Raw genomic sequence first — 24,554 nt, forward strand, 5'->3', positions numbered from 1 at the left:
CTTACGCTTTTTGGCCGCACACAATGCGCTCTGCGCAGATTTAACTAGAAACTGTACTTTGTGGCACTGGCGCATTCAATTGCGGTGCGTTGTGGTGCAGCAGAGTCGTGCTTAGCTCAATTTATGGTCAGTGCCATCAATGCTAGGCATGTGAAAAATGCGTGCAAAACGACAGGACTGACCAGCCACTAATTAGTTTGTCTTTTTAAGCTCTGCGCCTAGAACTTTAAACAGCACACAGCTGAAGTCGAAGTCGAAGCCGAAGTCGGAGTCGAAGGCGTGGTTGCAACGGCTCAAGTTTGGCTCATTGCCAACTCAGCGTGGTCGTCTTGAACGCCTCGATTGCCTGCCGGGGGCTGCTGCATAATTTAGGTAGCAGCAGCAGCAACAACAAGAAGAAGCAACAAATTCCATAAACGAGCATCAGTTGGCTTTGCCAGCTTGCTGCTGTTCATGGCCAGATCACTTTGCACAGGCTTAAAACGCCCACACACACAAAAGCTATGAATGTTGCTGTGGTGGTTAATTTCCTGGAATGAATCAATGCTCTGGGCCATGATAATATTTAAGACTAGCAAGCGGCAAACATCGAACCGAAAATGCACTAAGCTTAGACGAATCCCTTAGTACCCGAGCTCTGGTGTCAAAGTGTATGCCATAGTCGGTTGCATTCGACTTTAGCTGCTGCTTATTGTCTTTGCTTTGGCTGCTCACACATTTGCATAATTGCCAAATCCAAGTAAGCGCTGGAAATATAACAGAATCTTGAATATTATATCTATATACATATATAAAACTGAATACATGTATATAGCTTTATATGTTAAGACAAAATGTTGCTGCAGAGTCGATATCGCCGGGGGCGTTCTTTTAGCGAAATAAACAGCGGACTACAGCGGACTTATATCCCTTTATATGAGCGCGCCTTTGTCTCACTGCAACGCAAATTGGGGTAAGTTTTGACCGAGTGATGAGTCATGTTGCTAACACACAGATAATCGCAGCTCAGTGCCCACTTATAGGCCAGAGAGTGTAACAAATGAGGAGCATGCCATAACGTAAGTGTAACTGAAGCTTAAGCTTTGAATAAAATTCATATTTTTGTAGTGATCTGGAGGCTTTTATCAATCTGCTGAAGTGTGCGTTGGGCACTGGCTGCCTTGCTATGCCTTGCGCCTTCTATGAAGCAGGCTGGCTGCTAGGCTTGATAGGCACTTTGGTCTTAGGCAGCTTTGTGGTCTATGCTATGCATGTGTTGGTAAGTTAAAAGGTAAATGCAAACACATCTGTTAAATCCCAATTACAATTACTAATCTGTTAAATTGATTATATTATGACAAGGTGAAATACTTTCAATTTTTATTTACATTTTTTTGATTTAAAACTATTTTTAATCTGATTTTTCAAGATATTTTTTATAGAATTTATATTTTTGTATGCAAGTAATCGGAGATTATTTAAATAATCTAGGCAATTATAAATTGAAAGACTTGAATATAAATTGATAAGCATTCTTCAATTATTTTTAATATTTCAATTTTTCAAGCAAAAATCTAGGTAATGACCACTTAACGCATATGTGCAGGAATGAATGAATAATACACCGTCCCCTTTAAAAGATATTTTGTTTAAATTTTTAAAAAGGATGACATATTAGTCCAATTTTAGATTCTTATAATGTCAATGTGCATGATTAAATATTATGAAAAAAGTATATAATAACTTAAAGAAGGGAGCGCTAGCAAATGACAAAATGATTATATAATCCATAAAACTAATTTTTATACACTTTGACATTTGTGTAAAAAATGAAAAAAAGGGTATCATGAAGTTGGTCAAATGCAAGGAGTGGCAGACCCCATAAAGTATATATGTTCTTGATCAGCATTGACGATCTGAGTCGATTAGCATGCTGCGTCTTCTCAGCACTATTAAGAGCTAGGAGCAACAAATTTGATATTTAGGTGCTCCTATATCCAGTACACTACGCTTCTTTTATTTTTTTTATTCCGAGTTTCCGAGTATGGTTCATGCATTGCGGTGTTTGCTGCGTGCCCTAGTCAAAGTGTAATCTAAATGTTTGTGGCGCCAACTTTAATTGTCCACTTGTTTCTAATAGTTTTCAAATTTAAATTAAAATATAAGAGCTAACATTGATTTATTTCAAATAATGTATAATAAAAATGTACCTTGTTACAGGATACAGGATACGAAAATAAGATATATGCTATTACTAACTATCTAATATCTTATTTGCAATCCCTGATTATACAGATCAATGATATAAATGTGCTCTGCAAGCGTTATAGACTCTCAGTGCTGAGCTACAGCGAGGCTATGGAGCTGGCCTTTCAAACCGGACCCGAGTCCTTGCAACCACTCGGAAAGCCACTAGCGTAAGTTTTCACTAGCGTGCATGCCTTAATTAATGCAAATGCTTCCCAGCTATCTAGTGGACTTGCTGCTCGGTGTTTATCATTTTGGCGTGGACTGCGTCTATGTTGTGTTTATAGCCAAGAGCATCAAGCTGCTGGCGGACATGTATATAGAGCCCTTAGACATACGCATCTATATGGGCCTGCTAACGGTGCCGCTGTTGGCCAGTTTTGCTATACGCGAGCTGAAATATCTAGTGCCCTTTGCTGTCATATCCAATCTGCTGCTGATTTTAAGTGCGTCACGTGGCGGCAATCTTAACAATTTTCTAACAATTCATTTATGCTTTTAGGCGTTGTTATTATCTGCAGCTATTTATTTGGCGATTTGCCCAGCCTAAGCGAGCGCCAGGCCGTGCAACCTTTGCAAGGTTACGCTTTCTTCTTTGGCACCGTGCTGTTCTCAATTGAATCCGTGGGCGTGGTAAGTTAACTTTTACTTATAATTAAAGCAATTAGCAACATTAGTTTAAATTACATTGCGCAGATTTTGGCTTTGCAATTGAAGATGTTAAACCCTCAAAATTATTTGGGTACCTTTGGAGTGCTCAACCGTGCCATGTTTATAGTGATTGCCTTCTACGCTTTGTTTGGTTTCTTTGGCTATTGGCGCTATGGCGACCTGACGGCCAGTTCCGTACTCAACAATTTGCCAAAAACTGAAATGTATGTAGGCGCTCTCGACTAACGACAATATCCTTGAAATATTTTACTGTTTGCCTAAGTTTACCGCAATGCGTGCTGGCCATGTTTGCTTTGGGCATTTTCTTTAGCTATGCGCTGCAGGGCTACATCACTGTGGAGATTATCTGGCGCCGCTATATAGCGCCTCGGGTTGAGGACAGCATTGCCTTGGAGTATTTGATACGCATGGCTTTGGTCCTGGCCTCAGTGCTGGTGGCCATTGCCTATCCCAACTTTGGTGTGCTGCTCTCCTTTGTGGGCTCGTTTTGCCTGGCGCAGCTGGGACTTATCTATCCGGGCATTATCAACCTGTGCGTTTGCTATCGTGAGGGCTATGGGCTTGGTAAGCATTTGCTCTGGCGCGCGCTCTCTTTTATTGTTGTGGGTCTAGTTGGCTGCATTACCGGCACTCTGGCTTCCTTGCAGGCCGTTAAGGATCAATACAATAAACTCAGTTGACTTTGCTCTATATTTGTTTTATAATCAGATCAACGAATTTCTCTTTAGTTTAATAAAAATTCACTAAAAATTTGTTGTGTTTATGTTTAGTTTGCAGCATTTGTACCGAATTCTCTTTTCATTGAATATGGCAGATAGGTGAAGATATTGCTGGCACGCATAGGCTTTAAAATATATAGCTAATTATTTATTCACAGTGCCTACAATCCCTATGATAATCGTAACATAGAAAGACCGCTCAGGTAATCCTCTATGAAATATAATCAAGGCTATGTCTATTCTCAATTCAATCAATAGCAACTGTGATGCTTTTATATCCTTGCTCAAGTCCGTCATTGGCACGGGCATTTTGGCCATGCCTTATGCCTTTATGTACACTGGGATAATTGTAGGCGTGGTGCTCACAGCACTGATTACGGTACTATTAATCTATGGCATGCAAATGCTGGTAAGCTGTCATTAAATTAAAATGCTGGCATAAACTAATAGCTGGTTCTACTGCAGATCAGGTGCATGGTGGAGTGTGCTCGGCGCAATAAAGTGGGCTATATGACATATCCTGAGTCGATGCAGGCGGCCTTTGCCGACGGACCCGACTGGTGCTCCAAGTGCGCTGTTGGGGGCAAGTATATGGTTGACATTGTGCTGGGATTCTCGCACTATGGCGTCAATGTCGTCTATGTGGTATTTGTGGCCAAAAATGTGAAACAGTTCACCGAAGCATATTCGTCTTTTAAATTAGACCTACGCGTTTATATTGCTATTGCGGGCATGGGCTGAGCTGCCGCTGTTTCTGCTACGGCATCTGAAGTATTTGGTGCCTATTAATATTATAGCAAATATTTTATTGTACATATGCTTTGCCATCATATTCTATTACCTGTTTAGAGGCTTGCCGTCAATCTCAGATCGAGAGATGTTTGAGTCGCCGCTGCAGTGGCCCATGTTTTTCGGTATTGTCCTCTTTGCTGTAACCTCGGTGGGCGTGGTAAGTGCAAAGGACAGCAGAATCAATCACTAAACTCAACTTTGCAAATGATTAACAGATGCTGGCTATCGAAGAGAAAATGGCCAAGCCCCAAAAGTATTTGGGCATTTGCGGTATTTTAAGTCTGGCCAGCATTGTTGTGGTAATCTCGAATTTAGCTTTTGGTATCTTTGGTTATTGGCGCTATGGCCAAGAGATCTTGGACAGTGTCACACTCAATCTGCCCGAAACTGACATGTAAGTATCGAAGCTCAGACTGGCAAAGAACTCTGAAATAATTTTGAAATTAGACCCGCAGTAATTGTTAAATTGGGACTGGCCTTGGCCATATTTTGCAGTTACCCCCTGTCGGGCTATGTTACCATAGATATAATAATGAATCATTGTTTGCTAAAGAACCATCCAGAGCTGGAGCATCCAGTTAGAATCGAATATATATTACGCGTAGTATTTGTTTTTGTATGCACATTGAATGCTGTAGCCTTTCCAAATTTGGGACCATTGCTAGCATTAATCGGCGCATTTTCTATATCCTTGTTGAATCTGGTATTTCCCAGCTGCATGGACATGTGTTTGTGGTATAAGTACTCGTATGGGAAGCTTAAGTGGATATTAATCAAGGATATATTCATACTCATAATAGGCATGTTGATTCTTCTACTTGGTTCCTTTGTAGCCATTTTAGGTATTGTGAAGGAATATGGCAGTGGTAATTGAGTAGCTGTTAAGACAATAAACTGAAAGAAGTTCAAAGTTCAATTGAGCAAGCAGCGCTGTCATTATCGATTGAGTATGTTGTTGTTGTTGTTGTTGTTGGCATTGGCATTGGCATTGGCATTGGCATTGGCATTGGCATTGATTGGCGGTAATTCCCTCATTAGGTGGCGTTGAGGCTTACAAACTGCCAGACATTGGCATGCAGCATGCAGCAGCAACCTGCTTCAAAGTGCAGCCTGTTTGTCTGGGCAGTCTGTTGCCGTCAGTGCCACTTAACGATGCTCCGGAATTTATGCCGATATGGTAATGCATCTGCGTTGGGGACTGCTGATGCCGCTGCTGCTGCTGGGAGCTGCTGGGGCGGCCCAATGCTTGTGCCTCATTATGCCATTGATGGACTGCAGTTGAGCGTTTGGATTGCGTAATTTATTGTTTGGGCCAACGCGCTTGATAAACTGGTGTTTTGCTTGGCCATCCAGCTATAACCTAAATGGGCAAACAGGCGACATCTGTTCGCAATTGTTGCTGCTGTTGCAAAGATTTCTTTTTGTCTTTTTTGCCAACGCCGGCCATAGTCACCTGACCGTCAAATCCGCGCGGCTTGCGCACCAAACTTGCAACTGTTTATGCGCTAATTAAGCTACCGCCAAGTGCATGCAAAGCGCAGCCCCCCTGCCTCTCCCCCCCCCCTGTCCCCAGTTCTCCACCCTGCTTTGACCTCCTCCCCCCTCCCACGCCTGCCCTACCCCTCCCTCCCTCCCTGTCTCCCCCTCCTGCCCCCTCCTCCCCTCTCCCCTGCCCTGATGTTGCTGCTACTGATGCTGCTGCTGCTGCTGCTTGCTGTTGCATGTTTGCTGATATGCACTAATGATTTCCGTTGAATTTGGCGACAACAAACACGTGCGCTGAGGCAAGTTCATAGGTTAAATGGCGTAGCTAACTAAAGTTTCTGCGTATGCGACGATTGCAGTCAAGTGCAACAAATCATTTTTTCTTCTTCTTGCTTTTTTCTTCTCTCAGCGATCTACGGCCAAAGCCCAACCAATTTGTGTTCCGTTGCTTTGCCGTTTGTATAAATCAATTGGCCATTGGCTGAGCTGAAGTCAACTAGCTTGCCAAGCTCATGTCTGGAGTCGGAGTCTCCTTCAGTCTCAGTCGCAGTCTCAGTCTCAGTCTCAGTCTCAGTTACAGTCGCGCAGTCGTCTTGGGCTACGAAATTGACAACCCGCTGTGCGGTGTCTATTGGCATGGCCATACTATAAATTGCCTGTAACTCTCTGATCTTCACTGATGCATTATGTGTTTGGACTATGATTTTTCACTTGTTTTAGTGCGTGCGATCCGTGTCTGATTGGTCTATAAATTATAAACTTTATTGCACCCAACAACAACATTAACAACAACAACAACAACAGCAGGAATAACGTGCATTAGCCGGCGGGCCGCCCCCGACACTGATCGATTACAAATGTTGGTGACTGCGCTTATCTGCCGCAAATATTTGTTTATCGAAATATTTCCACCCAAAAGAAGAAGAAAAAATACAAATTTATAAGGAAGTAAACATTATGAGTAATGTTTTATTTGCCTGGCGACTTTACTTTCAATTTCTGTTAAAATATTTGCACAATTTTAACGGTCAGCAGCAGCGGCAGAATCGGCTGACAGACGTTTGTTTATTGACTGCAAACTAAAGTCAAAGTCATGCGATATATTGTAGCTGCGCCCGCCAAGGTCTTGACCTGTGCAACTGTCGCGGCATGTCGCAAGCTTGTTGTAGGAGACGACGCAGCACAAAAGTTTGCCGACAGCAACTGCACCAAATTTTTAAGGCGACGTCAGCAACATGTTGAGTAACAAGCAAATGACAATTGGCAGTGACTGACTGCCTAGACAGCCTATGTCTGTTAGCGGTACCTTTAATTGCCTGGATTGCCAAAAAAAAAAAAAAAACAACAAGCAGAAACTCAAGACTAAGGCACAACAGCAATTGACAACTTTGTTGTACCAGCAGCAGCAGCAGTAGCAACAGAAATAGTAACTCGCTGTGGCAACTGCTGTGGCAGCATTAATATTAATTAAATAAACGTTAATTCAGCGCATTAATGCGTAATAAATAATGCCACATTGTGGCAAAAATTAATGCATAAAACGCTACTTATCGCTGCCGACGCACTTATCTGTGTCAACACAGTGCCGCCAGCAACACAACACAACACACAATACACAGCACTGCAATAGCAATCGGTGTGGCTGACAAACGCATTGTCAATAGGCCAGGCCATAAGCAATATATAGATCCGTTTGATGCCACAGTCTGTGGCTGCAATTGCAGTTGCAAGTTTTGGCATCAGGAGTCGGCAGCCAGCAGTCAGGAGTCGGCAGCCGGCAGTCGGTTGGCGCGTTGCAATTACATGTCTGTGACAAGAATTTTAAATGAAAAGTCGCCAGTTACAGTGTAAATGTGCAAGTGTGTGTGTGTGTGTGTGTGCGCGCGCACAGTGGACAAATGATTCAAACTTTCGCATTACGTGTGGAAAATGTTTAAGCTTGTGCCTGACTGGCAACGGCGCCATGCCATGCCAGCAACAGCAACAGCAACAACTTGCAGCAATGGTTGCAGTTTCATTTTGTTATTGCAATTGCTGCTTTTTGTGTGTGCTTTGCATGCCCGCCAGCTATGAGGAAAAACACGGCATAAATATATAAACGGCATACGCATGAAATTAGAAAGGCATTATTGCAAATCTCTAGCATTTGAGGTTTATTTATCAGCAATTTGTCAGCAAGTGTTTCGGCCACGCTGCAGCGGCAACAGATTAAAGTGACGGCTAGCCGCTGACTTTCTAATACAATGCATTGGACACAAAAGCCTGCGTAGATTTTTTAATTTCAAAAACCCAATTACAACAAACTACAACAAGCCATGTTGCTGGTGTGTCAGCGAATGTTTTTTAAGGGCAACCAATAAGCTGTGGCTCTACCCACGCCTATGCTAGCCTCACTAATACATACGCACACTTATGCATATGTATTGCAGCACATAAGTCAGCCGCGCGCCTTTGGCTCAGTTAACAAATAACATCAACTTATTAAATAAAGTTTCAATTCAGCGCAGCAACAAAATTACCAAGCACACACACACACACAGGCCACACATAAATACACATAGTTACACTTAAGCGCCCAACAGGCATGGCTACCGTACTGTAGGTACTCTAGTGTGGCAGCGGCTGGAGGTCGCTGCAGGCGCAGTCCACTATAAATCATCACATCGAAGCACGGGGCAGCACCGAGGCTGGGGCCTGGTAACAGTGTGCTCAAGTTATGTGGCTTCATTGTGGACAGAATGAACGCTTTTAAGCAGACAATTGCAGCCTGCGGCGCAACAGCAACGCCAACACGGCAGCAGCAGCAGCAACAGCAGCAGCTCCCACTGCAGACTGCCAATGCCCATTGTTGCAGGCAGCGCTCCTTGCTACACATTTTCGTAGGCTGCGCTGTGCACATAAATCATTTGGCTCTCTGGCAGGCAACTTGCAACCTGGTTGTTGCTGCTGCGGCTGCTGCTGGCTGTTGTTGTTGGGCCAGCAATATGAGTTAATTTTTGGCCTAGGCCCGTAAGCTTTGCGTTTATTTGTCAACTGCAAATTACAACTTTTTCCCACACATTATTGCGACTATCTTGCCACACGGCCCGACAACACCAAGCCAATAATGTGGGTGTATGTGGCAAATTTATGGCAGGCCAGGCATTATAAATTTTCTATTAACTCGCCAGACGTCAAGCGAGCAATGCAAACAACTGGGCGAGATTTGCATTCAATGCCTACTACACACTGGCCCGACGAGCGAGCTTGCCACACTGTCTGTCTGTCTGGCTGTCTGTCTGTCTGTCAGACTGCACTGCTGATAGCGCATTATCTGTTTAAGGCTTTAATTTTATTTTGTTGTTGCCAAAAATGTACGCAAAATAAGTGCGACGCCTTCTAGGGGCTGAGCTTTCTGGCTTTCTGAGCTGGCACTGGTCTGCATTTGCATGCAATTGACTTGAAAAGGCGCATATAAAGCTAAAGGCCACTGCCGGCTGGCGGCTGGCGGCTGGCGGCTGCATCTCATTGCAGCAGGACAAATTGCTCATAATTTTTAGCAACTAATCCCAATAAACATGGCCCAAACAATGTTGTGCCACTGACATTAAGCTGCCAAGCTGCCGTTGTAATGAAAGAGGGAGAGATACACATTTATCTGCGCATCGATCAGCAGAAAGAAAACCTGAAAACCTGTGCCACAAGCCGCGCCGGGCCGCCGGGCCGGGCCTGCTCTGCTGCAACTAAAGCACACCGAATCGATTTGGCCAGCCGTCGCACATCAATTGCAAATTAACAGTAGTTAAAATATGCCATGAAGCAGCAATTTATGCGTGTGCCAGCCGCTTAATCAGCTGGTTCAAAAGGTTGTGCATACAACGCACTTGCCACAAACGCTTAAACGCTTGTCATAGCTGCTTGCACACATACGTACATATGACCATATGAGCACATGTATATGTAAATATATTTATAAGATATACGCAGCGTTATTGAGTGGGTTTCTTGATGCGTTTGTTCAATCAGCGTTTGTCTGATTGCTTTTGTAGATTCACACGCTGTTTATCGAACGAAAATTTCCTCAACTTTAAACTCTCACTTCTGTTTCACTGTGCGCCTTGACCAAGAGTAAATAATCATGCCCTCTCTTTCTGTCTTTATCTCTTACTTTTACACGCTTGCAATGCAAAACGCTTATCGCACATGTATCTGTTTATGACTTCTTATGTCCGTCTGTCCGTCCGTCCGACCGTCTGTCTGTCTGTACGATTGTTGTTTTGTTATCTGTGGGTGTAATTTTCTCACGGTTCAGTTTTCAGTTTGCTCCAGTCTTAAATTGCGTTTGCACATTTGCCTTGTTTCATGTTGTTTTATTGCTCGCATTGCCTTTTTTCGCCAACACTTTTTGTGGGTGATTACAGTGTATAGAGCACCTGAATAAATATCTTATCAGGGTTTCATTTTTCAGCGGCTTTATATCACATATTTAATTTGATTTCACTGCGCTGAGCGCCATAAAGTAGCGTGGGAATGCGCAAAACTTTTAACTATAGCTGCAACTTTCTGTCAAATTGTTAAATTGCCCTGGTATAAAAATTGTTAAGTGTTGTTGTTGACGTTGACTCGGCTTAGTGTTGTCGTTTATTTACATATGCAGCAGCAATTGTTGTTGTTGCTGCTGCTGCTGTTGTAGTTGCTGTCTTATTATCACATATTCTCAAGTGTGCAAATATGAAACGAACGGCGCAAATCTATTACCACTAATAGTAGTTGCTGGGAGAATGTCAATACTGCAAAGCCCTTTAAGCATCTGTTAAGCATCATGTTCAAGGTTTTGCAAATTAGCGGGAGTGTGAATTAATAAAAAGGGGAGACTTGGGCATAGTTTTGGGCTCATGAGGCACCGACTCTTCTGACAATTCAAAGTAACCTTAATTGTAAATACACAATTCTGTGAAGAATTGATTGATGGATTATAAATCCAAAAGTAAACCAAATTTAAACAGAAAGCTCAAAAGTGACTTATTAATCTTATTAGCTTAACAAATTATTGTCTTATTCAACACGCAGTTAAAATAACAAATTATACATTCCAATTTACAATCATGCAAATACTCAAAATGGTATTGCAGCAAGTGCTGAGGTTGTCGATAGATATTGGGGGAAATTAACAATACGATATAGCACATTCGTAAACTACGGGAAACTGTAAGAATACTTGTAAATACTGGTGCATAAACAAAATTATAAATATTTTGAATAGAGAATTCAAAAATGTATTTATTTTTTTAATTGTAGCCTAGAATTAAATTCTATGGTACAAAATTGGTATTGCCAGAGCAACAAAGGCCTTCAGGCTGAGAATTCAAAAATTATATGATAAATAATTTAAAATTTGTATTAATTGTATTAACTACTTAAAACAGCACCCACATTTAAGATTAATTTCAGCGCAATGAAAATAAATAAAATTTTCTATGGTCAATTGGCTCTAAATTTTCCGTAGATTATAATTTTGCAGTAACAAATTTTGGCAAAAAACTGTCGGGAGAGTAACATTAACATTTTCAAAAAATAAAACACCAACTTCGTGCTTAAAAATTACGACAAATTTACACTGAGTTGAGTGTGTTTTTGTGATAGTAAAATATGAAAAAATACATATATATAAATTCATGAAGCAACTGCTTCTCAAAAAGGTATGCAGTGCTACAAACAATGCAGATGCTGATAAACTGCACTTGTTAAAAGCAAAAAACTGTTGCCTACTTTAAGGCAAGACAAGAAATACCATAAAATACTAAAAAGAATTATATTAGCTCTTTGATGTGGATTTTCAAAAGGTTTCAAGACATTAAAGTCAAACTTATAAAATTTAAGACTTGTTTTTCTGAAAATTATAAAACAATAACAGAACCGCAGATAGTAAGATTTTAAAATTTGATTTTATTTAATTTGTAATACATTTTTATTTGCACGAATTGTTGCAAGGTGTCTTGTTTAAGTATGTGTATGTATGTAAATATATTATAAGTATGTCATGAATATTGAATAGGGCATAAGAAGGACTTTTCGAAACGAGTAAACCAGAATGTATATAACAAAAAGAAAATTATAAATTTGTTTGTTTTTGATTGGTGTCTCTGTGTGGTGATTGGTGTGTGTGTGTATATTTGTTTGCGTGTATATATTTGCTTAATCCTCTTGCAATGCGTCAGTCTGTCTGTCCGTTTGTTAGTTGTTGTTGATGTGTAACTAATTAGATTCAGCTAGGAACTAATTAACTACTATAACTCTAACTACTATAACTAAACTTGTATATGGTGTTTTTGTCAAAAAGATCACTACGTTTACAAAATCACTTTAAGAAATAAATTCTCTAAAATAACTTGCAATGCCACAAGCAAAGCGGCATTGACTAAAGCAAATACTTTTTTTGTTTTTAGTTTTGTTTTTGGTTTTTTTCTTTTTTTTGTTTCTTTTGTAACGGTTAAGCTGTTTGTTAAAATGTACTAACGTTTTGGGATATTTTTGTGGATGATTTGGTCGGTAGTCGAAATTTTTAGCAAAGGCATAAATCTTACAAAACTTTGGTTAGCCCTAAAATTAGTTAAAAACTTAAATTAGATATCCCTGTGCTTAGCGTGTTATTAAAAACTAATTTAAAAATAAATTAGCATTACTCAAAAGTGAACCGAACACCACTTAGTGGCTGTCACCAACATGGCCTCCGGCGAACTCCTCCTGAAATTCGCGTATGCTCACATATGTGCCTGTGAAGAAACCCACAATACCGAAAATAATCAGGCCCGAGTTCTTCCACAAGCGCCACTTGAAGCGACCATAGCCAGGCTCCTCATAGTACACAGCCAGCTCAATGACAGACGGCACAATCATGCCCAGCGTGCTCAAGCAAACAGCACCAATAAGCGAGATGAATGGTCCCAGATTGGGCAGCGCCACGGCAATACCACAGCAAAGCAGCTAAAATAAAAGAGCACAATCCGTAAACACAATTCATATATTATATGTATATAAATATTGAAATTTACCACTAGGCTCACACGCAGCGCGTATTCGCTCATGTTTTGGCGCGCTGCAGAAATCTTGCTCTCAATTCCTTTCCATAATATACTGACAGGCACATAAAACTGCAGGGTAAAGGTAAAGAATATGGCAATGGCAATCATAAGCTTAACCGATTGAGCCAATCTACAAGCAATTGAACAATTAGTACAGACTTAGGGTTGAATGGAAAATCGAGCTACTCACTTGTCCTCCAGCGGCAGATTGAGCGTTATGCTAGCCTGCGTATCGGGTCCATACTTCAGATAGCCAAAGAAGCCCACCAGCGTGTAGAGACCAATGACCAGACCCATGCCTAGATTCAGCACCGAGGGGCAGCCTATGAAATGTGAGGGATTCTTCATGTCGTTCTCCAGCGACATGACTACACCAATGCCTTCCAGTGCGAATATGACAGTGCCGAAGAAGAGGGGCCATTGCACGGGAGATACGACGCCCACACGCTCAGACGGCGCCGGCAGATCGGTAAACATATAGACAAATGTGATGACAATGCCCACGAACATAAGTATGTTGGCCACCATGGAGAAGGGTGTCAGGAACTTCAGGTTGCGCACCAGGCACATGAAAACCAGCGGCGCCGAGACAATCATAATCCACATGCGTACGCTTATCTCATTAACGGTATACACATTGACCACCTGCTGCACATTCGTGGCCACAAACACCAAATAGATGCAACAGCAGCCCAGCAGATCAATGACCAGAAACGTATTCACCATAAAGCGTATGAAGCGTGACCAGCGATTCAACGCGGGCGGGCCATCCAGAAAAGCCTGCTCGGCCACATCGGCGAATCCCATCATTGGTATCTTACGACGCCGGCAGAGGATGTGGGCGCACTTCACCAATATATGCACGCAGTAGGTGCAGAGCGTGCCCACAAGAAAGGTGGCCACCAATCCAAACCATAAGCCGGCATTGGCAAACGCCATGGGCATGGCCAAAATGCCAGAGCCGAGTGAGCCCTTCAGCAGATGCACAAATGTCTCCAGATCACTACAATTTGTAAAAAGGCAAAGCATATGAGCGAATAGTTTAAATGTCGAATTCACTTGGCGCCCATAAAAATAATAATATAATAAATGTATATACTTATCATATTATAGCTATATAAACTGTATAATATGCATTCCCGTCCGGCTGCCAAAATAGAATGAAAAAATGTTAAACTGAAATGGCATCAGAATATTTATGTCAAATAAGAGAACCGAGCACTCAAGACTTTTCCTGAAAATGCTAGACTGCATTCAGTATATACTATGTACTATATTTTCTGGCCAAAAACTGCCGCAAGCGCAACAAAATTAATATTTAGCTATCAACGCTCGTGAATCATTTACAAAAGCGACTTGTAAACTCAAACAAACGATCTATCTCTGCTCTCTTGCTTGCGCGCGCTCTCTCACTCTCTCTCTCTTGCTCTCTCTCTCTATCTCTCTCTCTCACGCAACGTCAGCACACATATTGCGCTGCCAAGCGAAACGTATCTTGTTTTATTTCTATTTGCGAAATTTACTTTATTTTTAGTTGTGGCTAAAAGTCCAAGGACAATGTCAATAAAATTTAGCCAAATGCATTTCCGTTTGATTTGCGCTGCTATTTGTTTCTACCTTTTAGCGTTTTCAAAGTCTAGGCAAAGTTCAATGACGCTAATGCTTAATTAGTCATTGATTAAACTAGATCAGCTGTTTATATAAGCTAGCACTTGTTTATTTACATAAGTTGGGAGATACTTACGAAGTGGGGTGCTCCACCTTGCGATGCTCGAAGGGATTGTAGGTGCCATCCTCGCCATCGTCGCCGCCTTTTTTGCGTGTCAGCACCAAGGGCAAAGTGGAGCCAGCCGCCTGCTGCACAGGCACATCGGCCATGTCCGAGCGTATAAATCTATCCGAGGCGGAATACATTTCAAACATTGTAGTTGATGAATTGTTATCAATATTCTTGTACATGTTGGCATTTGATGCACATATATGTATATTTCACGTTTCGTTAAAAACAATTGCAATTTGAGTTTCGTAAATGTTTTTTGCGTTCTATGTTGAACTGGGCGCTAGAGCGTCAGGCACTTAAATGAAAAAAAAGGTAGCAGGCATATACTCACTTGGGCTGGCTAATGCTCGCGCTGTTCCTGTTGCCATTTTTCTGCTCGCTGTCGTAGACCGTCACGACTGTCGGAATTTTCTGTAAAGAGCGAGAGGAGCGAGAGTGAGATCAGGCGTGTGAGCGAATTACAGTAGAATGCAAAAATCGAAGAATCGAAATTGCAGCCGAAGAGAGTGGGAGAGCGACAACTTATGTAAAGCACAGGCAACCTTCAGTGGGCCCAAACGCGTTTAATCGTTTGTTGATCAGTGACCTCTGATTGACCCTTGACCTTGACGTAGCTGGCCCACAATGTCAGACACACAACCAGGTATAAGCGCCACGCTCATTTTTTTTTTGTGCAACACGCGGCGTATGCGTAGTTTGCAAGTTCATTATTGTAATGCGGAAAAACTAAATGCAGTCGCACCTGCTGATTCAAACTGACGCCACTAAGCGATGTGGTCATCATTGCGGCACCGCTTGATGCTGCCGGCGGAGGCCCCTCACCACGCTTTAGTGACATTCTTAAGCGATGGCGACTGAGCGCAGCGCCTGATAATCGCGTCTCACCAACACGAGGACCAAAGCTGCTAAGCTCTTGCGGCGGCGGCGGCGGGGAACGCGGCGGCAGTGGTGGCTTTCCAGCGCTGGCGTTCAGTTTGAAGGCCTTGACAGCAACGGCGTGTATGAGTAAGATACAAATCGCAACAAACGCACGACATGAGCAACCTGCAGTCAACGAGTTCTTTAGAACCGCCACGTGCACTTCCAGCAAGCTACAAAACAAATCTGAGCGCGTTCACGGCCAATGTCGTGCACTTTTATGCCTTTTTGGTCAAAAATATTTTATATAAAAACAAACAACGCGCTCGCCCGAATAGCCGCTGCTGACAAACCGTCGAGAGCTGTGCACAGACTCTTGCAATTGAGCTACAAATAAATCGCTGCACACCCACACACACACCGAGATACACACATACATACAGAGACAACTACTGCAGCAGCTATGTTGTTTGTTGTGACTCTTTTGCTGCTCGTAATTCGCCTTATTTTGCATTATTTTTTGTTTCATTTTTATTTATTTTGCGAGCGCGCCGCGTGATCCGTGGGATCAGCCACCACACAACTAGCGGTAATTGTCAGCTTGACACTCGTTGCTCATACAATGTGCACTACGAAGGTGCAGCAAGCATTTAAAATGTTCTAATACTAAATGTCGACATCGCCAGTTTGCCAGCTTGCCAGCGCGCTATTGTTTTCTACTACACGTGCTAAAATACAAACAAAATCCAAGTTTAGTAATAGCGCGCGTATGCCAGTACATATAAATTGATCAAAATCAGCGCGACATACGTAAACACAAAATTAATGAGGAAGCTGTAAATTTGCGCAAACATTTTTGTTATTTTCGCTGTGCGAAAAACTAATTTATTTTCGCTTTGCGAAAAACTAAATAAATATTTCTGAATTTTGTAGTATATTTCACACAATTTAAAAAATGTACGAGTTGATTAGTAAATTGCAGTAGCAGTCTACGCCCAAGACAAACATCAAATTGTGTTGTGTGCGACTATGCGTATGAGTAATTTACGCTCGCGAAGTTGCAGCGCCATCTATGGCCAGCAAAGCGACAAGCATACAAAGCGACGTTCGTGACTAACAACTATTGCGGCGCCAAAAATTATGCTATGATAATCTAACTTGCTGTGAAATATACATTTGGCTTTAGCGCCAGAGGGCGTAGTTGTTTGAAGTTTATTATTATTATTATTATTATTTTTCAAATAATCAATAAGCCCAAATAGAATCTAAAAATGCCACACGCAAGCTATTTACTGCATAGGTCAATGGCTAATTGGCAATTACTCAAAATATCAATAAGCCTAAGCTAAACTGTTTTTTGCAGTATTTTGCCAAATGGGGAGCTTGACAGTTTTACGCACCAGTTGCGAGCATTTATGGACCTCGCACAAGAAATTTGCTAATGCGCAAAATACAAATTGCAACGTAAAATAAATAAGATGTAAGCAACTTTTGGCTTGTTTGCTGCACTTCAAGTTGCGCTATAAAATTGTTTGGCTAAACTTGAAGTATATTTTGTCTTTACTCGCTCTTACTGCAAGCTGTGTATACCCCATCTTAATACTTTCTATTTCTACATCACTTTACTGGAAGCTCAGCAGTGCAGTTGCATTCTAAAAATAACTTATGCAATAATTAGACAGCTGGGCCCACAACATATACAGTTGCATTACGACGCCCTCTTAGCCAAATAGTCATGCAAACGTTAGTCACTCTCTCATTCGGTCAATCAGTCAATATAGGCAAGTGGTCGCGTGCTGTACACCTCGGAATCGCCATAATTATTACGAAAATTGTATTTTATTGCGTTGACATTTTTCGCTTTTCGTTTGTGACTGCGACGGCGACTGCGACTGGAATTTGCACTCAAATTCTAATGACGGCAACAGCTATGCAAACTTTTGCTGTTTGTAAAAAATGCGCAAAAATGAGAACGACAACAGAGTGGAGCATGAAGCCGCAACACTCAGCACGTGTCTTTTGGGGCAATTCAAGTTCAATGCAGTTATGCGGCGTACCCTTAACTGTTATAGGGCTGCCATCAATTTGTTTAATCAATAAGCAAACCTTTGACATTAAATTGCATAAGCTTATAATTTTCCAGCACAAATTAATTAATAAATTTGCAGTTGTCTATAAGCAATTTGTTTTTCCCACTATTGACATTAACAATAGCGTGGGGCCAGGACAAGTGGCTAGAGATAAGAGGCGCCTATACTACTGTTTTTTTTTTTCAATCTCAGCGCAATCTTCTAGGCATGCAATTACAGTTTATTTAGGTAATTAAGTTTTCGAGAGTATTGCGGCTTAGGCTTTTGCCTGCTATGACGAAATCCTCTAGAACTATGACTAATTGTTAGTTACACATTACACACACACACACTTATGTACATATGTGCATGCATTTATGTACATTTCTAATTAAAACTGTCAACTCTGTGGCAGTTGGAGCTCTATTGACTTAAATGCATGCCATTGAACTTACATAAGCGTGTAGGAACTGTAACTGTAGCTCAAAGCAGAAAACAGCAACGAAATCGAAAACCGCCAATAGCAAGCACAATACGGCACAAAATGTTAAATAAACACTAACAATTTGTAGTGGAAATTTTTTCGTATTTATTTGTGAAACTGGCTAAAATGCAAGCGACTACAAAAGACGAAAAATGCATCACGTGGCCAATGAGTGATAGTGTAAGCAAGTTATTTCCAGCGAAAAGCTAACAGATATGTAGACAGACAGACAGACAGACAGCAAGCTTGTCATTTTTATAGCCACAAAAACCGAAAATGCAAAATTCTAAACTTGCGTAGTTCTAAAATTGCACTAACTTGTGGGGGCTGAAGCGCAAGCTTAAAAGCTGCAACAGATAAGATAAGCAACGGCATGATATCCACTATAGAGTTGCACAAATATTTATTGCTAGCAAAGTGAAGCCGAGAAATTAGAGTAAGTTCGCTTATTGTGTCTCGTTGCCGCTCACATTTCAAGTGCAACTGCCGCTGCTGGTATGATCGGGGTGGTGGTGGTGGGTGGCGTTGGGGGCGGTGAACGATATAATTATATTGAGGCGCTTTGGACACGCTGCGTTGCAAGCATGGAAAATTACCAAATGAAATCAATGTTTTGTGTATATTTTTTTGTTGTGCAGTGTGCCATTTAAATATAAAATGCTAACGCAGCGCATTTCAGCAGCGGCGCTTGCGCAGCGTCTGCTCAACAGACAGTGTACAAAAAATTTTGTGAAGTCAAAGTACAAGTTGAAAGAATTGAAACCCTGAAATATGCTGACGCAGTAGGTAGACGACCAGCAGCAGCAACAATAAAACCAAAAACAACAATGGCAAGTGCCCTATATCGCATCGAATTCAAACCCCAGCCAGGCAAACATAAAAGTGTACGGCCAGGCGAGTGGAAATTTCCACTGTGCAACGCATTTAGGAGTCCGAGGGTGAGAGAGAGAGAGAACAACAACAAGTAAAAACATCCCCGAAATTAGGCTTCAATTATGTCGTAATTTGTTATCAAAACCAAACAAACAAAGCAACATGGATTTTCTATTTAGCATTTGGGCTGCTGATTGATCGTTAAACTTAAGCTTCCCACTCTAATGACATATTTTGCAAGGAAAAGTTTTTGCTGAATCAGCAAATTGTCGCTATATAGAAGCATTGTCTTGGAATGTGGGAAGCACATGCTTCACGTCAAAACAAAGCCAAGTTGCAAAAGTTTTTTGTCTTAAGGTATTATTGTATGTGATGTCGCATATTTGGACAGCTAGCATGATATAAAGATATTAACACGCACATATGATAGCTATTGGGCGAATAGGCATATTTCGGCGTAAGCTGATTCAGATTCTGATTCATATGCCAATTTGGTGAGGCCAACAAATCGATGGGCAGTGACGTTATTCCCACAGGACTTGACCCCGCTTATAGAGCCCTTGCGCTCTCTTTGCTCTGCCTCTTTGTGTTTTAGCTTTGCTATTAGGCTACTTACAGTGTATTCCGCCGGCGCCAGCGGCGTTCGTGAGTCGCTTTTGTGAAAACTCATTTTGAGTTGAGCGAACTATCCTGGGCGCGCCGTTATTGTCCTGTTGGCAATGGCAACTGTAGCGCGTTAAATGTATTTCGTAAACTCTCGTTAAACGCGTTGCGGCGCGTTTTCCAGCAATTTCCAAACACTTTTTACAATACAAAATAGAATTTAAGTAGTAAAATTTAGTGCAAAAAATTGAGAGTTGTTTTAATTTTTTGAATTTGTTTTTTTTTTTTTTGTATAAATTGGATTTGAATATGAGAATAAAATGCAATATTACTAATGCAATGCTCAATAACTTGCGAACGCTCTGGCAATCAAATATAGGCAGCGTGCTCGCGGTGGAGACTTTGCCAAATTATAATACAATTTAAACGTTGCTCAAAATAATTTTCAAAGTTCTGACAACCGTTCGGCTTGACAAACAGAACAAGAATGAACAAGAACGTACGAGCAAAATGCGCGTTTGGACGCAGTGCAAGCAGTGAAAGAGAGAGAGAAAGAGAGAGCGAGCGAGAGTGAGAGTGAGTTCGAGTGGAGCGCAAGCGAGCGCCATTGCACTGACGTTTGGCGTTTAGTTCCGCCTTAGATAAAAGCAGCATTTCAAATGCAACAAGAACGCATTAAAGTTGGGCGCTGCCATCTTTTTGATACACTTTAGTACACACACGCGCATGCACGGCCAGCGTCAACAAGTGCTCCCCGCTGCCTCTATAGAAATCTGAGATTTAAAGTCGGGAATGGAAATGAAATTTTCAAAATAAAACCGATCTGCGTCGATTGCTTCTAGCCTTAAAAGTCTCTGAGTTCTTATCATTCATGATATGATTTAGTCTTGCTGGTCTATATATGTATATACTTTATGCCACGCCCCCTGCTTTCTGTTACATACATTACCACAACTTCATGATACCCTCTTGCATTTTCTATAAAAATGTGAAAGTGTATAACAACTTTCAGCGAAAAGGAAACTTGCTTGGCCCCCAAAAACTTTACACTAGAGACAGTGGGGTGAGTCGTTATAGCCAGAGTATATAAAATCAGTTCCGTTGTATTTTGTTCATATTTGGCATATGCGTCACATACATTCAAGTTTCCCAGCGCACGATGCCGCACCTAACGCAAAATATAGTCACTGAAAATCAGTTGGGAATCAGTTGTAATAGAAGCTTAGGGTTGGACTAAGAGATATGCTTTATAATTTATTAGAAATTTAAGTAAACGGTAATTACTTCAAGCAGATATATTTGTAAATATTTCCAAAAAGTTATTTTTAGCAAAAAGCAAGGTCAAAAAATAACCTCATCAGCCAATATTTTTAAAGGGTATTTATTTATATATAATATTTATATTTTGCATACACTCTATAGATAAGGCGCAACTCTCCAAAACATGCATGGCAAATAATACGCTAATTAATTGGTAAATGCCATTAGATAAAGCCGAAACTCCCCATGCCTACCCCCAATTGCTGGAAAACTGCGTCGCACGCCCACGCGAAGCGCTTCAGCGTCATGAAAACTAATTTCCAACTGCGCAAAACTCTCTATTCGCGAAAACATTTATATACAATACTAAATATATAAAAAATTGCTGATTATTGATTGCCAAAAATATCGTATGCTGTGCAAGGGCTTTTGCAACAATCAATGGTATATGAATGTACGTATGTATGATTAAATAAGTTGATAAGATTTTATGTATGCACCCCTATGAGTGTGTATGTGTTTGTTTGAAACAACTGCAAATTTAAATCAATTTATGTATGTTCTTTGTAAACCGAGACGTGCCAGCTGCGACGACAAACGCTGCAAATATCGAACCATTACTCGATCTCATCTAACTTATCCAGTTTGAAGCGGTTTCACACATATGGAAATTTTTGTGATTTTGCGCTTTGTTGTAGTTCAATAACTGTAGTAAGCTAATCGGTAATCAATTGAGTAAGGCGAAATTGCTTAAACTTGGCCGCGCTTGAGCTTGGGCCTGTAATTATTGATGTGACATTGATTTTGAAGCTCCTTGGCATAATTAAAAATCGTATTCAAGTAATCAAGACTGCTTTGTTACATTTTATTTAGAGGGGCACTGCGGAATTTTTAATTTACAGTTTAATAATTTCTTGCTGGAACAACGAAAAAGTATAGCATACTTTTCTGTGCTCAAGCAAACCAGCGCCATCTATGAGCCACAATGTAATAATGTTATCTATCGCATTTAAGCAGTAACTTCCTTATAAATTAAACAATAATTAAAAATATACCTTGTTCCAAACTTTGAATTAAATATTTAAAGCTAACAAATGGTTTTGAAAACATTATCAACTGTATTTACGCCTATTTGGCTTGTAATTTTGTAATATTACGCATACGCACAGCAAAACAATTTGTCTTTACTGGCAGCTACTTAAGCTAAAAAAAAATGTACTCAATTTATGTGACCTTAGACACTGATACCAGCAAGCTTAGCTGCTTCAACTTATAGACAAAACATGCACAGATTTGCACACAAGTCGCACTTGAATACTAATTTATGGCAATTTCAGTGACTGTGAATTATATTTAAATTGTCGCAAAACTTTTATTAAAAAAAACAAATTTGCATAAAAAGCTAAAAAAAATACGTGTACATTCTAAATTTAAACTGACGAGCGAGTTTGCCCAGTTTAACCGCAAGCATTTTAAAAAAGTAAAAAGAAATTTTTAACTGCTGCACCGTTAAGTTGCAATTAAAACCCGCACACACACACACACACAGACAAAATGACGCTTACAACTTTACGGATGTACTTGGCGTTCAAGATGCGTTTTATGTATGCAAAGCACGCTAGAGCAAGTGCAAATTCGATTCACATTGAAGCACAGTTATAAAAAAACCCCCATTTGTGGTGGTTTCAATGGGTTAAAAGCAGCTGTCAACAGTTTTGCATGCAGGTCAGGATAACATTTAATCACATGATATAGTTTATTGTGTTGCTTTGCTAGACACGCACTTTCAGTTTCAATTGCTTAGCTCACCTCACAACCATCACCATCACCAACGGACGTCATTTTAGTCACACGAGTTTATACTATATGCACTTATCCTTAGGCACGAGCACTTCAGACCGTTGTTCAGTTAAAGCAACAGTGAAGAACTGATTTGCAGTTAAGCGTTTAGCGCACCAAGTAACATTGATCCGCGGCATATCTAAGCCCCGTTCATATCCGGCAATTGACCATTAGAAAAAGTACAAAGTCCGTTCTACAATGACGAGCACCGCTATGCGTTCTGTCATTAATTAAAGCAATTTCAATATCTTTGCACCTTTCGAACAAAACTCTTTGCATGTTCGTGCAGTGCAGATAAGCCCCAGAGGCCGAGGCCGAGACCGCCACACAACTGCAAAAGATCTGAGGCACCGGTGCCTGGACTTGAAAACCAGACAAAAGAGAAATTAAAAGTTACGCCGCAGATGTTTATTTAATTAAAAATCAGTGTATTGCCAGCTGATTGGCCAATCATTATCAGTAGCCAAATTTTCAATAATTCTAATACTAGAAATAAACTTTGTGAATCACTGTGACTGTGATTCAATCGTGAGTATAAATAACTTCAGTATGCATATTGAGTAAACTTTCACTTGACAGCAGCTAGCCAAGCATAGGTTAAGCTTTATTATAGCATTCAGTAGTAGTACTCAAGGTCTTGCGACTTGGTTTAATTGCTCTCACTGTTATTAGCAACTTATCAATTACAATTTTATACTGAGTCATTTGAACTAATCCAAAGCAAAGCAACTGCTGCTTAGGTAATACTATTTGCTGCTGGTCTACACATAAGTTCTCATTAAGTAATTTAGACTGATAAGCTGAAAGACGTTTGCATATTTAATGAGCTGTCGGCGTAATAGACAACACAGCAAAGTCAGTTAAATGTTACACATGCATGTTCCAAGCTAATGCTACGTTGTTTTAGCATACGCTCAATTATAACTCAAAACACTAAAGAATATTGATTACGTTTATCTTATTCACAAATATGTTGCGCACAATCAAGCACTTCAATTAACCAACTCGTGTGGATTAACTGATAAAACAATCACCACGCACAGTAGCACTCACTATATTCAAAAACAAATAGTACTTCAAGTGTTTTTAACTTACAGTGCTATTAGCATTATCGCCACTAATCACCGCCAACGTCATGTTGTGTATGTGTATCAATTTCAATACACAACACTATATTAAGTATACGCCCGCAAGTACACCAGCAGTCAGCTCGGCTGCTTGAAATACAGTGAATTAAAAATGTGAGCAAATTATCTTACTATACACAACAGTTAATACAATGCACTGCACTCCACTCCACTCAGAATTCAATTATCTCAAAAACTTGCTTGAGTGTTTAGCATTAAAACGTTTTTGAATTGAGCTAAAATCTTAGCAACTTTGGCAATGGTTGAGGCTTAACATTAACATTGAACGCCTTGCAAATACTCGAATGCTTTGACACATATAATTTGTCAATTTATTTTTATTTTTGTTCACGCTGCTATTGTTGTTGGTGTTTTGGTTACAGCGCAACATTTTTGAGACACAGACAACAAAACGTGCGAATTTTGACTCAGCAGATAGCATCGAAAATTTTTACAACCGCTGATAAAATGGAGACAAAAATTTGTAGGGCCTGGCGTACGTCGTCGAGATTAACGCTTATCGTAAGTACTATGTGTTACTTTCATTTAAGGAGATTCTTGAAACTTTGAAAGCAAACTTTAAATGCACTTCAACTAACGTAAGTACTATTAAATACTAAGCTCTACCTTTAATTCCTCAGCCATGCTCAGCTCAAACTCAACTGTTTATGAGTGTACAAAAATAGAGTGTATATATATGAGC

The 24,554-nt window shown here is 40.6% G+C and overlaps 3 protein-coding genes across 7 annotated transcripts; 2 read left to right on the forward strand and 1 right to left on the reverse strand.

Annotated features, from left to right (window-relative positions):
• Positions 1-727: 727 nt before the first annotated feature.
• On the forward strand, positions 728-3,609 carry LOC108598640 (proton-coupled amino acid transporter-like protein CG1139). Of its 3 annotated transcripts, XM_017985346.2 has the most exons (9): positions 728-739; positions 815-952; positions 1,005-1,058; positions 1,108-1,258; positions 2,275-2,396; positions 2,446-2,672; positions 2,729-2,859; positions 2,923-3,101; positions 3,161-3,609. In XM_017985346.2, exons 2-9 carry the CDS (start codon positions 834-836, stop codon positions 3,576-3,578), a joined length of 1,401 nt encoding a protein of 466 aa, XP_017840835.2. In that variant the 5' UTR covers positions 728-739; positions 815-833; the 3' UTR covers positions 3,579-3,609. The 3 variants fall into 3 exon arrangements, with proteins under 3 accessions (XP_017840835.2, XP_017840834.2, XP_017840843.2); XM_017985345.2 differs by lacking the exon at positions 728-739 and having other exon boundaries at positions 788-952; XM_017985354.2 differs by lacking the exons at positions 728-739; positions 3,161-3,609 and having other exon boundaries at positions 788-952; positions 2,454-2,672; positions 2,923-3,014.
• Positions 3,610-3,613: 4 nt separating this feature from the next.
• On the forward strand, positions 3,614-5,325 carry LOC108598646 (glutamate transporter polyphemus). The gene is given in 7 exon segments (XM_017985348.2): positions 3,614-3,716; positions 3,776-3,820; positions 3,876-4,026; positions 4,083-4,346; positions 4,348-4,566; positions 4,625-4,803; positions 4,857-5,325. Coding segments are annotated over 7 exon segments (1,341 nt in total). The 5' UTR covers positions 3,614-3,660; the 3' UTR covers positions 5,284-5,325.
• A 6,880-nt stretch (positions 5,326-12,205) lies between these two features.
• LOC108600301 (proton-coupled amino acid transporter-like protein CG1139) lies at positions 12,206-22,774 on the reverse strand. Of its 3 annotated transcripts, none has more exons than XM_017987784.2 (6): positions 22,692-22,774; positions 15,067-15,146; positions 14,700-14,849; positions 13,146-13,958; positions 12,926-13,085; positions 12,206-12,857 (listed from the first exon to the last, which is right to left on the reverse strand). In XM_017987784.2, the coding sequence occupies exons 1-6, from the start codon at positions 22,722-22,724 to the stop codon at positions 12,579-12,581; spliced, it is 1,515 nt and encodes a 504-aa protein (XP_017843273.1). In that variant the 5' UTR covers positions 22,725-22,774; the 3' UTR covers positions 12,206-12,578. The 3 variants fall into 3 exon arrangements, with proteins under 3 accessions (XP_017843273.1, XP_017843272.1, XP_017843275.1); XM_017987783.2 differs by lacking the exon at positions 22,692-22,774 and adding an exon at positions 19,636-19,864; XM_017987786.2 differs by lacking the exon at positions 22,692-22,774 and adding an exon at positions 15,478-15,813.
• Between the last annotated feature and the right edge of the window lie 1,780 nt (positions 22,775-24,554).

Source organism: Drosophila busckii, chromosome 3L (assembly GCF_011750605.1).
Source record: "Drosophila busckii strain San Diego stock center, stock number 13000-0081.31 chromosome 3L, ASM1175060v1, whole genome shotgun sequence".
NCBI classification, from domain to species: domain Eukaryota; kingdom Metazoa; phylum Arthropoda; class Insecta; order Diptera; family Drosophilidae; genus Drosophila; species Drosophila busckii.